The sequence below is a fragment of the Lagopus leucura genome, unplaced genomic scaffold (assembly GCF_019238085.1).
Source record: "Lagopus leucura isolate 7727_CA_CO unplaced genomic scaffold, USGS_WTPT01 Super-Scaffold_73, whole genome shotgun sequence".
NCBI lineage: Eukaryota > Metazoa > Chordata > Aves > Galliformes > Phasianidae > Lagopus > Lagopus leucura.
Window position 1 is genome coordinate 86,669,940 of NW_024962252.1, and position 16,042 is coordinate 86,685,981.

At 38.2% G+C, this 16,042-nt stretch overlaps 1 protein-coding gene across 2 annotated transcripts; it reads left to right on the plus strand.

Annotated features, from left to right (window-relative positions):
* The first annotated feature begins 55 nt into the window (after nt 1-55).
* On the plus strand, nt 56-11,949 carry TRMT6 (tRNA methyltransferase 6 non-catalytic subunit). Of its 2 annotated transcripts, XM_042879085.1 has the most exons (11): nt 56-184; nt 1,419-1,546; nt 1,944-2,053; nt 4,938-5,029; nt 5,118-5,201; nt 5,632-5,756; nt 5,869-6,233; nt 6,429-6,514; nt 9,689-9,791; nt 9,875-9,961; nt 11,202-11,949. In XM_042879085.1, exons 1-11 carry the CDS (start codon nt 84-86, stop codon nt 11,373-11,375), a joined length of 1,455 nt encoding a protein of 484 aa, XP_042735019.1. In that variant the 5' UTR covers nt 56-83; the 3' UTR covers nt 11,376-11,949. The 2 variants fall into 2 exon arrangements, with proteins under 2 accessions (XP_042735019.1, XP_042735026.1); XM_042879092.1 differs by lacking the exons at nt 56-184; nt 1,944-2,053 and having other exon boundaries at nt 1,423-1,546.
* The last annotated feature ends 4,093 nt before the right edge of the window (nt 11,950-16,042 follow it).

Genomic DNA, 16,042 nt, shown 5'->3' on the forward strand with positions numbered 1-16,042 from the left:
GGCGCCTGCGCACTGCCACAGGAAGCAGCGCGGGGGAACTTCCGGCGGGAGCACACACTTCCGGCGGGAGCACGCTGGTGGTTATGGAGGCTGAGCGGAGGTTGAGCCTGCGAATTTGCGAGGGGGACTGCGCCGTGCTGAAGCGGGGTGACGTCTTCAAAGCCGTGCCCGTGCTGCGGAAGAGGTGAGGGATCGATGGGCGGTTTTTTCATTTTCTTTTGCGGTCTTTCTGCAGCCTCCCGCGGTCGTCGCGCCGTGGGACCCTTCGCTGAAACCCTGGGAGGTGTCAGTTCTGTCCCGCCTGCGGCGGCTGAAAGCAACGAGGATTTAGTTGCGTGTTTTTACAGTGTTGTAACGAATTTGAAAGATAGCTGAGGTGTCGGTGTCAAAGCGATGTCAACTGAAGGGCTGAGAGAGAGCAGCAGGTTGGAGATGCCGTCGCCGTGCTTCCCTTGCTGTGCGCGCTGCGTTCTGCAAGGGGCGGTGTTGTTTTTGTAGCGGGGCAGGGAGCAGCTTCAGTGGGACAGTGCTGCTGTGAAAGTCTGCTTCACTTTCCTAGGCCTGCTGGTATAGCAAGGAGCCCCTGTACCCCAGCAGGAAATACTGTCATCAAGGGACAGCCCTTCCAATGCTCTTCCCAGTGCAGCAGATGAGTTTGTAAACCACTGCGTAGAAGTCAGCGTTAGTGTTCTGGCCTTTTGATTTAGTGGAGACTGAAAGATATTGTATGTGAGCAAGGCCTAGAAAATGAAGCTGGGGGTGCTGGTTTTTGAGAGGCTTTATGCTGAGCAAAAGAATTGGGTGCTGGAGGGGTTCATCAGTTAGCACTTGTAGCTATTCAGATGGTGGTTACTGTGTTGGCCTGCAGAGCGTTGCCAGAACATCACTGTCAGATCCCTTTCTGCAAATCTCAGTGTATAGCTTTAGTTTTGTTTAAGCATCCATCATAAAAGAAAGAATAAAGTAAAAGAGTAAATATAGGGAATGAAATAACTTGTATTAATTTGTTATTTAATCTAATGAGAGTAAGGGTAGGCTGAGAACATGTGGCAGTATCTGGCATTGGATGCTTTGTTTCTCATGTCAAAAATGGTGCTGTAGAATTTAAGTTCTATATCCCTATGTTTTATTTCTCATTTCAGAGTTCTTGTGAACTGAAAACACATTGCTCATGCTGTACACTGAATTCAAGTTTTTCATTCTTTTCCTAACCAGTTTCAGCATAATGTGGTGTTGTGGTTAATAGTAGTTAGCATTTCATTCTTTATGGTTATCCTGGTTTGCTTTAAAGGCATAGCTAAAACAGGCGCATATCAAGTTGACTTCCAGCTGTTGGGGGTTTTCAAACCCTGTCACCTGTCCGTTCAGATGTGGTTAAAATGATGCCTTAAATGTCATTAACTTTTTTATTATTTCAGAAAAATTATTTTTGAGAAGCAGGGCTTCTATCTGGATAATGCCATTGGACATGTGTACGGAACTACATTTGAAGTAACAAGTGATGGAAACCTGCAGCCAAAGAGACAGGTGGAAGAGACTACCACAGGTATTACAGAGGATTGATTGATCCTTGGGGGAAAAAAGCACTAACAAGTTATTCTTTGATAAGACCAAAAATGATGGAAAACCTTTCTGTTAATTTTTCATTAAATTATGTTACTTCTTTCTGTCATAAAAGTGCATGTTTTTTACTTGATCTACTGTTCCAGTTGTCTTGTAACAAATACGCTTCTTAATAGGGGAGAAAATTTGATCCTTAATTTGGGTGAATATATTGAGAAAGATGTATCTTACATGTTAATTGCTTACAAGATACATGGCAAGAGCACAAAGCATGTGGGTTTAACATGGAGAGATCTGCTGTCTGTGAAACTTAAATCATGTTTCTCCAGCTGAAAAGTACTTAGAGCTAGATTTTACAAATCTATATCCTTTTCTCTTAGAAACAAAAGAAGCAGGTACAGATAATCGTAACATAGTTGACGATGGAAAGTCTCAAAAACTGACTCATGATGACATAAAGGCTTTGAAGGACAAGGGTATTAAAGGACAGGTAAAAAAAACAAGGTTTTGGTGTCATTTCTGTGCTACCTTGATGGTTATCTTTCAGTTTATGGAACAGGCTATTCTTTTTCTTTGTTCTTCTGCTCAAGATCTGTTTTTACAAAAATGCAAAAGCTGTTTTCAGAGAAAACTTCATGTAAGGTTGACAACTTTATCAGTAGAAAGTCAAGTGTGAATTTTTAGTGTATTAAGAGTCATAACAGACATATAAAGGAATACAATAGATGTAAGATAAATATAAACCACAAAGGAAGTATAATGCACACGATTACTTTTTCTGTTTCTTCCTTTAAAAATTCAAAATATTACTTTTATATTACAGATGTATTAAAATTGTCCAGTGATAAAACTATCAAAGATGTAGTGAAGGATTATGGACAAACACACCCATTAACTAATGACACTACGTAACAAGCATATTATTGGTGTGCCTCTAGGCTGCTGCCTGCCAAACAGAGATGCATGTGTTTTATCTGCTCCTCAAGAGCTAAGAATATTCTCAAGAGATCAGTTCTTTTCGAAAAGGTGTTGGTTTATACCCCACACTTAATCCACAAGAAGTGAGGCCTTCTTAAATGTTATGCAGCACACTCTGTTCTGCAGATGTTGTCAGCCAAAATTCTCTCTCATCTTTGGTTTATCCTTTCTCATAAAAGATAGGAAATTGCTCATGCTTACATCAAGTTCATCTCGTCTTTGCACTCTGCTGTTTGTTGCTGCTGTTCAGAACAGCTGTTCTGCTTTTGCCAGCTTCATAATAGATGAGTCCAAGGAGTTTAGAATGGTATTTCCTCTGTTTCCATGGTTGTGCTTTTCTTGGTGTTTTCTCTTTGATAAGAATGTACTAATGAGTCTGATGGCTTTGACATTTTCTGTTAGTTCTCATTAGCTCTGTGGCAGAAGGTCATTCTGTCTTTTCTTTATGTCCTCTGCATGTCTGTGCTGTACATGTACCGTACTGATAATATAGGTTATTAAAATAGTCTATTTTGTGAACTGTGGTTTCTGAATATTCATTTTAGACTGTTACAGTTGCAGCAATGGATACTATCCTTCCATGAATGTCTGGTAGAATTTGAATTTGTGTATGTGAATGGCATAGAATCCCTCGAATCACCATAGAATCGCAGAATGGTCTGGGTTGGAGGGGACCTTATAGCCCACCAGCCCAATCCCCAGCCATGGCAGGGCTGTCCCGTCCATCCATCCCCCACCTCTCCTGGGCTGCCCAGGGCCCCATCCAACCTGGCCTGGAGTACCTTTAGGGATAGGGCACCACAGCTTCTCTGGGTAGCTTTTGCAGGGCCTCACCACCCTGAATGAAGAATTTCTTCCTTGCATCTAACCTACATCTTCACCTTTGTCCCATCACTATTAAGGTGTGTAAAAAGTCAATGCCTAGGCTTTGTGATGCAGGCTTAGTTTGAGAGATGGTTGCTCTGTGAAATAAAGCTTTCATTTTTCCCATCACCTTCCCAAATTCCTCCCATATTCTGAGGGATAGGTGTGTGGTATTAGGCTCTGGTATTCCTGGGGTACTGCAAAGTGCTGCAGCTTGCCTTTAGCTTGTTATGTTTACCCTGCAGGAATATTACCTGGTTTCCTCGCTAAATTTTACTGGGAAATAAAAATAAATACCACACTTAACTTTTTCCAAGAATAAGGCAAAATATGCACTGATTCACCCTCTTAATAACACATCATTAGCTTTCAAAGGCTTGAAAAACCAGCAAGTGAGAACTACTCACACCACTGTATTTTGGACAAAGTTCTCAAAGCACAGTGGGAGCTTTCAGCTGTCCATGCTGAAAATACTTCTTGTGTCATTTCCTACCAGCAGCCTCTCCAAACTCTTATTAGGCCAGACTACAGTGTTGCTCTTCATGCATGTTTAATAGGAACATAGAATTCTGTCAGTCCAACTACTTTGATCACAGCTACCAGAACAGCGTTGTGCAGCATTTATTGTTATCTTGCAGGCATGAAGACAAATCTGAACAGTGAAAGCTTTTTTTTTTCTGTTGGAGGTCTTAATGATCACTCCAGCTGGAATCTGAAAGCATGAGAAATGAGAGTTGGATTGGCAAAGGGAGGAAATAAGAACAAGACCTGGAAACAAAAACTGGAAATCTGGGAAAATATGGAAGGTGGAGAAGGAAGAAGTACTAGGACTCCTGGTGGGAAGTAGCAAATACTGAAGTGTTTGATGTCCTGCAAGGAGCTGGCACAGGAGTCTAGCACAGTTTGAAAGACAGAAGTAATTAAGTGGGGTAAGGGAGATGCCCGATAAATTGCCAGAATAGAGAGGAAAAACTAAAGTGATCTTGACAAAAAAAGTATATATGCAAAAGATATCCTCAGAGACAGAGATGCTGAAGTCAGAGACCCAAAGAGGGAGTTAGGTTCAAGTAAATATTGCTTATGACATCAGGTTCCTTCTTTTGTTCAAAAATGTAGTAACTGTTTTGCATGGCTGTACCCAGTGGTGAAAGTTAAACTGAGAACTTAGAATATATGTTAACTGTTCCGTAATAACTGCCAATAGACATAACTCTGTCCCATTCTAAATACAGTGTGACTAAAAACAGCTGATCACCTACAGAGAGCAGGGTAGTCTCCTTCATATTCAGCGTGAGATAAAAAATATGTAGGTACTGGGGCTTCACAGTTAAAGCTGAATTAGTGACTGGCTGATTAGTAGAATTTTGTTTTGCCATTAATGTCAGTAGAACTTTTTCGTCCAGTAGAGGAATGTATGTAATATTTTTATGCTTGTTAGAAAAAAAAAAACAAACAAAAATACCCACTAAATATGAAATGAATGAGAAATACATACCAGCTGTAATAAATAAATGTAAATTGTCTCTTTTAAGGAAATCGTTCAACAGTTAATAGAGAACAGTACGACATTCCGAGACAAAACAGAATTTGCTCAAGATAAATACATAAAGAAGAAGAAAAAAAAGTAAGTGAATTTTAAAATGTGGAAAATATTTAGTAGTTCCTGAATTTGTTGTGCTTGAAGTAAGGCTGTTGCTGTGTACTTCTTACAGATACGAGGCAGTTATTACAATTGTAAAACCGTCCACTCGCATTCTTTCAACAATGTATTATGCAAGGGAACCTGGCAAAATCATGTAAGTTTTTATTTTCATTCTCCTCTTGAATGAGAACAAAGATATGGATATTGTGGAAAAAAAAATTAATATTATTGTATATAATACCACTCTTTTTCTTGTTAATGGAAGGACTGTAAATTAATGAAAAGTATAGTGATATAGAAAATGAATCAATATGCTCCTTTAGTGGGGAAAAAAAAATAATTCTTTTGCATGTAGCATCAGCTTTTACCACTTCTGCCACCTCTGTTTTGCTAATTACCTTTCTGGCAGTGGCTCTCTGCATCTCTAGAGGTCACTTACTTCTTACCTGCTTTTTATTTTATCTAAGGCTTCTCAAACTTCTTTCCTTCTCCTTCCCGAACCTCCTCTGTTTGGCCTCTATTGAGCTATATGTCTGATTCTAAGAAAAGAAATGTGATATTTCTTGAAACCCTTTGTCTTCTAGCCATTTGCGCTATGACACTCTAGCTCAGATGCTTACTTTAGGAAATGTCCGTGCTGGCAACAAGATGGTCGTAATGGAAACATGTGCAGGCCTTGTGCTGGGGGCTGTGATGGAGCGAATGGGAGGTAAGTCGTACAGTAACGCAGAGGATGGGGGCTAATTTGAAACTTAAGAAATACTTTTGGTTTTGATACTTTTAAAAGGAACTACTGCAAAATATTTTTTCCACTTCTGTAGGCTATGGATCCATTATCCAGATGTATCCAGGAGGTGGGCCTGTTAGAGCTGCCACCAGTTGTTTTGGATTTCCAAAACCTTTTTTCAATAATCTTCATGAATTTCCTCTCAGCAAAGTGGATAGTCTTCTCTGTGGGACATTGTCTATGGAGACTCTGCCTTCAGAACCTGAAGACACTGCATTAACAGAGGAAGAAATGAATGGACTGGTTGATGAGAAGCAGACTTCTGTACAGGGAACAGAAGAGGAATCTTCTGCTGAAACAGCTATGGAGATCAACCAAACAGAAGAGCAGGAAAGAATGGACGTTAACGCTGAGGATGCAGAATTTAAAGAGAATAAAGAAAGAGAAAACAAAGAAAATGTAAGAATATTGATTATGGCTGTTTGAGTTCTATGATGTCAACACAGTGTTGCTGATTTCAGACAGCTAAAGTATAGCTTATTCAGGTGTTGAAATTGAATTTTAAAACTTGCTTTATGTTGAGCTGTCTAAGTTGCATAAAACAAAAATTCAGTTCATGCAGAGTTAAAGCACAAAATGCTTTATTGTTCAAAGGTTCGAGAAAAGCAAAGAAAACAGTGGGAGAGAAGGAAAAAGCTAACAGAAACTGCTGCTTTGCTGAGAGAGAAGAACGCAGATGGGTGAGTCAGAAAGCTGTTCTGTCTGAAGTGCATCTATAGGAAGTCACTGCTTTTTGAAATGAATAAAAGCTTTGTTTTAAAAAAGTTAATTCTTAATATTCAGTAGCTAGCAGTCAAGCCAAATGTGCCTTGGGTCTCATTTGGTTCTCACCTGGTTTTGGTTTTTTTTATTTTTTCATCACTTAAAGGGTTTGAGATTTCCTGAGCTAATCAGGAAACCATCAGTTTTAGATATGAGTAAACATCTAAAAAATATATGTTTAATGTAGAGTAGACAATCCAGGTAGAATTTAATATTAAATGACTGCAGATAAAAAACCGGATTCTCTTCTGTAAAAATGAACTTGAGATCCTAAGCTTAGTAAATTAGAACAATACTTGTTTAAAAAAAAATGAAACTAATTTGTTTTAAAACAACACCAGAAACCACTTAATTTCATTTTACCTGCATTAGCTGCGATTTTTTTTTCCCAACATAGTATTTCCCTGATGATTTTAATATCATAATCTTAGAAGAAAAAAATAAACATACTCCCATCAGTTCAGCCCCACGAGTTTAACATAAGAGCACTTTGAGGCTATGACTTTCTCATCAAATGAGAAAGCAAATGCTGAGGTGATTTGATTTAATTAAGTAACACTGATTTATCTAATAGCATTCATATTCATCTTTCCTTATAAGAATATAATCAGAAAAGGATTCATATGCTGCAAAACAAAACAATTTTGATGTGGTGGCTCACTAGGAATAGACCTGTTTTTCTCAGAAAACCAATTAATGTGCATTTTTTAATTTTTATTTTTATTACAAAATATTTTAACTAATTCTCACTTGTATTTTAGTGCATTTCATCCAGCATGGCTAGGTGGTAGAATTCGGCTGTTCTGTGAAAGTTCAGATACAGGTCATTCTGTGTTGTCTGAAGTAGCAAAACAAGGTTTGCAAATAGCATTGCCTGTCTCCTTGCCATCAGCATCACCAACGATCACCAGTGATGTCTGCAGACTACCACTAAACTGCCTGAATAGTGGCTGCGTTTTGCTGTGTTTTTACTGCTCTCTCCTGCACATCTTAAAATAAAAAAAAACAGTGCACGATTTGGCAAAGAAAAAAAGGGTTTTCCTTTTCTTGATTATTCTTCCTGCATTGTAAAATAGAATCCAGTTGTTGATTTTGAGTTCAAGGAAGCCTCATTAGTCTTTTGTCTCTTGTACAAGTGATTGAAAACAAATGGATGTTTCTTCTTTTGTTTGTTGGTAAAGCAAGAAGGGTGTAATAAATTACATATGTGAAGTGAGTACTTGCTTGAGAAAGTCTTGAGTATGGGGGGTGGAAGGGAGGAGAAGCTTCTGGGTGCTTTAAAGCAGTGCCCCTCTTTGTAGTCATCTGCCTTGGGTAGCCCTGCATTTGTTAAGGTCAACAACCATGCAGTATGTGCCGTTAAGGCAGGAGAAATTGGCATGGAATAAAGCAAGTGCTTCAAACTAATGACTCGGTTGGAATTGGAGTAAATAACAGGTGAGGAAGTCCAGATTTTTTTTGTTTTGCAAGAGAGAAATGGGGAAAAGATAGCTAAAAGCTTCTTCACAGATGGGGAGAAAGGATAAGACATTGTCAGAGTAAGGGAAAACTAGTAATTAGGTAAAGATGAGCTCAGCTTTAGGAGATTCCTTCTTGAGACCTTGCCTTTAACAACATTTACTACTTAAAGTTGAAGATACAACTATAAGATTTATATTTCTTTTCTGCTGTTACATGGGAAAAGAGTTCTTGTACTAGACCTGTTTATCAGTTTCATTTGTGAGTTAAAGGCAGATGTATGTCTCTGAGGGGAAAGAAGGAAGGCATCCATTAGGGATGCAGTTTTTGTCTTACAAAGAGTAGGCAGTGATGGATCATCACATTTTTTCTCTGATACTATAAAAGTGGAAATTGGATTACAGATGCTCCCTGTGTTCAGAATTAGAACACACAGCCTTCTCTGTACCTTTTGTGTCTCTTCTCTGCCTATTCCTTCTCCTCTCTTGTCCACTACATTAATTTTGAGACTGAGCAGACTACCTGCTGACAGCAATGTGTGCTGCCATATGAAAGAACATAACTTGATTTCTCACATTCCCCCTCATCTCTCTCCTACCTTCCTGTTGTCTGGCAGAGTTCCTTTTTGTGTCAGTACAGTACTCAGACCCTTCTGGAATATGGTTTAGAGTCTTATTTCCTCATGGTCCACTTGGCTAATTACTGAGTACAGACATTTTGCAGTTTGGATTTGAGGAAAACCTGGAGCCTGCACAGGATCTGGCCAACAGAAAACCAAAATGTAAACAACTGCAAAATAACTCTTTCATCTTTTGTGTTTTTAAAAAAAATTTAACATCTTTACCTCCATTTTATTAGGCAAGTTTGACAGAGCATACAGTGCTGTTCCCTTGGAGAACAGTTGTTGGCTGAGAGGTCCTCTTACATAGCTGTATAGTGGAGAAGCAGTTTATTTTCCGCACAAGTACAACCTGTTAGCTACTTGAATCTTAACCATTCTTGACCATCTTAACCCTTTCAGGTTTAGCAGTGACTTTATTTATTAAAACTCTGGGTATCTATACAGAATCCTAAGCATCGGTAAATACAAGTTACACTGGGATATTAAAATTAAGGTAAAGATTAAAATATGAAGACTTTCAGTTGTCAAGGACATAAAAGTTCTTTTTTTAAAAAGATTTCTAGTCATGCCCATTCATGAATTTTCTCTTTAAATTACAAATTACTTAAATCTTTAAAATCTGTAATCTTCATTAAATATTTGTGACTGAAGCTACATTCTAAGGAACAGCTAGCAGTAAAAAAAAAATTGTTATATTTTAACTATTGTCATAGGGTATAAAAGCAGCGTTAAAGTTCTTCAGTTTGTAAGAAGTATTGCAGAGTTCAAAACAGCTGAAAGGAACATTTCTGCAATGTGTTCAATAGGCTGTACTGGATACAAGCTTTTCGTCCTCTAAACAGTGCAAGTAGGAAATAATTTGTTTTTATAGTTGGGGAATTGCTAGAGCCATGCAAACGTGCTGATGAGCAATACTGAAGCTGTAATGATGTGCTGTGCTAACTCGAAAATGTCACTTGATGAATAGGCTTGAAGAAGCAGAAGACTAATGTGCATGAAATTTCTTTTACAGCTTACTTGTAGCCAGCAAGTTTCATCCCACTCCTCTATTACTGTCTTTACTGGAGTTTGTTGCTCCTTCACGGCCTTTTGTTGTCTACTGCCAATATAAAGAGGTAAATGGAGCACATTGCTCTAGCTGTTGTTACTGTAAGCTTGAAGTTATATTGCCATATAACCTGTTATTTCTTTTCTTAAGCCCTTATTAGAATGTTACACTAAGCTGAGAGAAAGAGGTGGTGTTGTTAACCTAAAGCTATCTGAAACATGGCTACGAAGCTACCAGGTAAGGATTGTACTATTTGGGGAAGCGAAATGTGTTTTGGATTGATTGAAATTATGTGCAAGCTCATACATTTGTTTATATGACAGTAGCAAGAAAATACTTAAAGCATTTTAATGTGAAACGGCAATGTTTTTTGAATGGAAACGCTTCATTCCTACTTCCAAGGCAATTCACTGAAATACTTGCAGAAATAGAAAGGCAGCATGCTGAAAAAAAGTTCATAATTGTGTTGCTTCAGGGGTTATAGCAGCTAAGTGACAATCTAATGTAATATTTCTGCTATATTTCTTGTACGCTATATTTATTAATTTCTAGTCGGTTGGATAGCTTAAAAGATTTCTGTAGCACAAGAATGTAATGACCTCTAAAGTTGGTATCTACATGTGACACGTTTCCTGGAACTAAAGGAGGAATTTCATGTCTAGGAACATCTCCACAGTGAAAAATACTGATTTGACTAACTCTGTTCAAACAAGGTGTATATAAACATGGAGCACCCTTCCCCACTATGAAGAGAAGCACACCTCATTTGTAAGCAGCTCACCCCTTCTTCAAGGTTCTTGCATTGTATTGGCTTGCTCTTCACCCATAGGCTTCTGGAGTCCATAAGGAATTATTTACTATACAGTAACTGACTTAAGGCAAGGGTGGCCATAGTTACTGGCTGTCAAGAATGATGATGAGAACCAATGGATGTTCATATGTTCAGGCTTGGCAAGGCTTATTCTGCCCAGGTGCAGTACTTTGTGAATATTAGGAAACCCTAGCTAGGAGCAACACAGTGTCACCTCCTGAAAACAGGTAGATCAGCTTAGAGCTGTGAGGGCAGGCAAAGGAAGAAGGAAGCAAAATAGGAGAAGACTTAGAGAAAAGAATAGCAGAGCTGAAAGTCTTAGTTCACTGCTGTGTCTTACAGTAGTAGTGGATACATAAAGATTGCTGGTATATTAGACCCATTGTGATTTCTCACAAAGTATGTGGGTTCTGAACAATTTAATGAGACTTGCAAGAGTCTGAGCCTTGAATTTGTAGTTCTGCTGGAAGTGCTATGAAGGAGGACAGGAGGTGTTTCTGGAGGTGGTTTCTGATTTGCAAACGCTTTGCCCTTTCAAGGTAAATGCACTTTTCAAATGTCATGGCTGGAACAAATACTGTAAACTGAAATACACCATTTGATGCGCACATACAGCATGACTCCTCACAGATGCTTTTCAGTTTTTTTCTTTGTTCTGTTTTAAAGGTCCTACCAGATCGAAGCCATCCAAAACTGACAATGAGCGGAGGTGGAGGGTACCTTCTATCTGGTATAACTGTTGTGCTGGATAAGGGCAAATCTGATTCCGGTAATTTAGAAGCATTGAAGATGGAAGAGCCGTCATCTAAAAGATGTAAAGTTCAAGACCTTTGCTGTTAACAGTGGGAGAATTGATTTGTTTTTCAGATCTCAGGAGATACGTGGTTAGTAAAATAACAGGTAATTTTCTGTGCTCTTGACAGCACAGAAATAGTGTCTGTCATACATCAGTCAATGAAAAGCAGAATTATGTGGTAGGGAGAACTGTCTCTCCATACCAGTTTACATGGTCAGAATGAGAAGATAAACTGGTGGAAGCAAACCTGTGTCAGACATCACGCTGAAAGCACATGAACCTCAAAGAAATGACCTGATGGTCAGGCTGAGAAGTTAATGTGGACATGAGTGCTTTCACTGATGCTTTGTCTTTTCTTGTTTGTTGCCAAAACTGGATATGATTACATAGTTTTTAAAACATGAATCTGAATTAACACAAGTAATTTTGCTTCTGATTTTCCTAGAACAAAATCAGGGTAAAACGTTCTGTGTAGTGATCTGCTCCCTCTTTAGACACTGAGTCCTGCAGTGTTGAGTAATCTAAGGAAGCAGCATAAGCAGCAAAAATTATTCATACAAAAAAGTATTTTTCTTTCCAAAGGAGCAATAAAAAGAGAACATTGATTCCTGAACTTTATATAATGACTCAGTGTTTCCTGAAATAAATACAGGGGAAAGCATATGTTAGTAAATTAAATACCAAACACTTAACCAATATCTTTGTTAGTGTTACCTGTCATTTTCCTGGTAGTTGTTCTGTGTTTAAGATGTGACCATTTTGAAAACTGCCATGTGTATATATATTTATTTTACAGTTTTATTCTTTCATAATGTGTAGCTTTTTTTTTTTTACCTTTGCATTTGGCATTGTAATTAAACTGTGGGATATTTTTCCTAATGAGATTTATTTTCTTATTTCTCAAAAGAGGGAAAATTACAGTCTAGTTAAGGTCTAGCAGAGGTTTTGTGGAAAGAATACCTTTGGTGCTGAACCGCTGGTTGGGAGCCCTAGGTGCACGTGGGAACTCAGAGCCAGCAGGATTGGGCTTCCTTTCTTCAACTTCAGCTTGACTGGAATTTGGAGCTTTGGGGTCAAGTGATTAGACTTCATAAAGATGTAAAATTCTCCATATTAATAAGAATGCTCTTTTAGGAGACTATTAGCTCAAAATAAAAATGGGTTATATTTTGTGTAAAGCAGCTACAGTTTTCCTGAGTGAATAATTAGAGTGTACCTATCTTCAACTTTTTTTTTTTCCCTCTTTTCATTAAAAAAGATCTTATTACTTGTATAGAAAAATTCAGAAGACTGTGGAGTCCATCCTCTCTTCTATATCCTCACTGCTGTGCATACATAATCTGTTGTACTTTGCCCTTATTACCTTTTAATACAGTTTAAGTATTTTAAATCATACATATGGAATAGAAATCTGATGTATGGCTTTTAGTAACTGTGATTTTTTTTTTTAACTGCTTTTCTTAACTTTTTTTTCCAAGAATTTTTAGGGGAGTAGGTTGGAAAAGTTCTCCTTTACAGCTGCATGTGCATGCTGAAGGTGAATTGGGACTTTGAAGCCAACATCTGTTGTGTGACAAAACTGTAAGCCAGTCTATTTAAGGATTGGAGCCTAAAAGCTAGTGAAAGGCAGGAAAACTATGAAATGGCTGTAAGGCAGGAGGTAAAAAAAGCACCCCCAAAAAAGTTTAAAAACTGCTAGAGTTTTCTTACCTGTAAAGCAGCCATAGGTACTCCTCCCTCTGCCACCTGCACTGAGCTGGTGGGGGGGTCACAGAACTGCAACAGTTGCACAGTAAGAGTTGGGGCTAAGCAGTACCTTATGTTTTAAATCCCACTTGTTATCATGTATAACCTGACAAATTAATAACTTGAAGAAAATTCTGTTGGATATTTTGTTTTTATAATTTAAAAAAAATAATTTTTTTGAGGAAAAATATTTAAATAGCTGGAAACCTAGTACAGATCAAAGACAAGCTGACTTCATTTCACATGCATTACCAGTATCAAATAATGTCCTGCATTTTCAAAGTATGCTGTAATGCTTGTAACACTGAAACATAATAAGAAACCAGGTATCAAGCACTTCATGTAAAATATTTCAAATTATTAATTTCACACTGATGAAACATATTCCTTATATTACTGTGGCACAGCCCATCTCGATGTAACCTTCCCAGTTCAGTTGAAACACAATTATCATCCTAAAAACTATAATGGAAAGAGAAAGGTTGAAATGCAAGTAATGATTGACTGAAACTCTAGGAAGCCTTTTTAAAAGTAACAAAGTAAAGAAAATTTGGAACAAATCAGAATGAGTTTATCCTGTAAAGTCTTTAACAAATTAGAAAGAAAAAAAACCATGAAAAGGAACATTTCAAAGACAAAAGGAGAGGTAGAGAAAAAATGAAGGTGACAGTTGAATACCTGTATGTACAACTTAGAAACGTAACTGTTGCTAGATTCAAGAGATTCCATTTCTGGAGGTGCAGAACATAAACCACTCTAAATTAGTTTTGTAGTGTGACTTGTAAAGAATGAGGAAAGGTCAGGGATACTAAACCAAAGATGGCTTGCTTAAAGCAGCCCACTAAGTTCTGCAGAAGACATCCTTTAGATGAGGTAGAGAACTTGGCTTGCACAGACTGCCTGATAAGGGCAACTTCCATCACTGTCTTCTGTGCTCTACAAATATCCATTGCTGAGGTGCCAGATTGTGTTCACTGCTCTGTGCGTTAAGCAGAACCGTCCGTCTTGGCTGTGGTTACATTCAGCTTAGCCAAACGGGGGCAGCTTGTTTTGGTGTCTGGAAATCAGGGGATTTTGTGTATCTGCCTGCATTTTTATCTCATAAAGTACTCACCTCAGCTGAACTCTGCACAATGAAAGTGACAAAGGAGAACTAGGTGCTGTTCACACCTTTCAGCTTTTCTCTAACAGTTGGAAGTGTCCAGTCTCAAAAAGCAACTGAAGTTCTCAAGCCTCAGCTTCTATGATACAACAAGAAAATCTGACAGGGTCAGGACCTGGTCTGGTAAAGGTATCACTGCCACAAGACCAGGTAGCTGCTTTTACTTTTATCTTCAATCACAGGACTGCTTTCTCCGTGTAAATTTGCTGAAAATATGAACAGATTGAAAGTAGCAGTCACCAAGTTTTCCATTGCTGTGTTTTACTGGAAGTACACATCAAAATTTACTATTTCCCACGGGTACACACAGCAGGAGCTGGAAACACTCAGAAACCAAAGCCACTTAGTTCTGCTTCATTTGATATGGAACACATTTCTGCATCTTACTAATACTCGTTTAAAGGTCTATCATTCAGCCTCAAAGCCAAAAACATACAACAGACCTTTTTGAAAATGCAAATTAATATAAATGGTATCAGAGGGCTGTTTAAAAAAGTATTCTAGCATTACTCATCAAAGTCTTGAAGAGGCAGTGCAAATGCATAGGTAAAAATGGAACAGGCAGAAGCAGCCTGAACAGCTGTTTGACTCTCAGTGCTTGCAGTGGTGTCAGGCCCACATCATAAGTTTTTAAGCAAAACATGGCTGATTCATGAATGTATGTTTGTATAAGCTGAGCTTTTTTAAAAAAATAATCATTTACAAGAATTACACACTTGCACAACTTTAGAAAGCTTTCTGTGTTACAACTAAAGTTATTTACTTCTAAGTACGCACAGACACGTTTTCTTTTGCGTGCACAGATAGGTTTGTTTTCCTTTGCACCAGCTCAGGAAAAAAAAAAAATTGCAAAATTTACTGTATTTACTGTACTGTAAATTTTTTAAGAGAGTCTTGGATATTGAAAACAACAAAGTATTTCTGCAGCTGGGACACATTCTAACTTTCCTTACTGTTGTTGGAAATGCCTCCTGAAATCAGTGTCCTACTGAAGTCAAACTATGAAGTCAAAACTAGCACCTTCTCTAAGGTTGCAGTCTTCCTATATCTTAACAAAACAAAATTAAACATTTGAGAGCACTTACCAAAATCCCTGGGCACAGACATGCTCAGACAGTTCACAGATCAGCATCTCACCGAATATTTTCACTGCATTTTACTGCATTTTCACCTTACCATTAAATGGAGAGCGTGTCTGTGTTTTAGTGAGCAGGTGGATTAAATGGGTTAAGGTAGGAGGAGAGAGACTGCGCATTTACTGATAATGTTGCTCAGCTGAATTCTCTGTATAGCACCTCTTGCATCTGGTGTTACACAAGCAACTGATACAAAAGCACTGTCACAGCAGAAAGTCTGCAGAAAGAAAAAAAAAGCACATTAGGATGAGTTAAATTGAACCCCAGGTATCTGGAGTAATTAAAGCTAATTATGGTATTGTTTCTGCTTCATACTGACACGCGATTGCCAAACTATTCCTTTCACACAGTATTTGTTGTTCTGTGTAATAAACTGTACAGGATATATCCTGCTCTCACTTTACTGCTACTGAGGTACTCACATGGTGCAAAATTAGCACCAGCTTCTTCCATGTTCTGTGTGGTGTTGCAACCTTTTTGTTTCTTTAATGACTAATTTACAGAACTAAGGTATTCACAGGACATTTCTGAGGTACTACAGCAAATTTGTCGGGGTTCTTCCTTACCTTTCATGCTCCTCCTAACTGGCGAATAAAAAGAATGGGCAGACTCCCTGTAAATTTTAAAAATGATAGTGAACATTCTGCACACAACCTATTCACCTCAT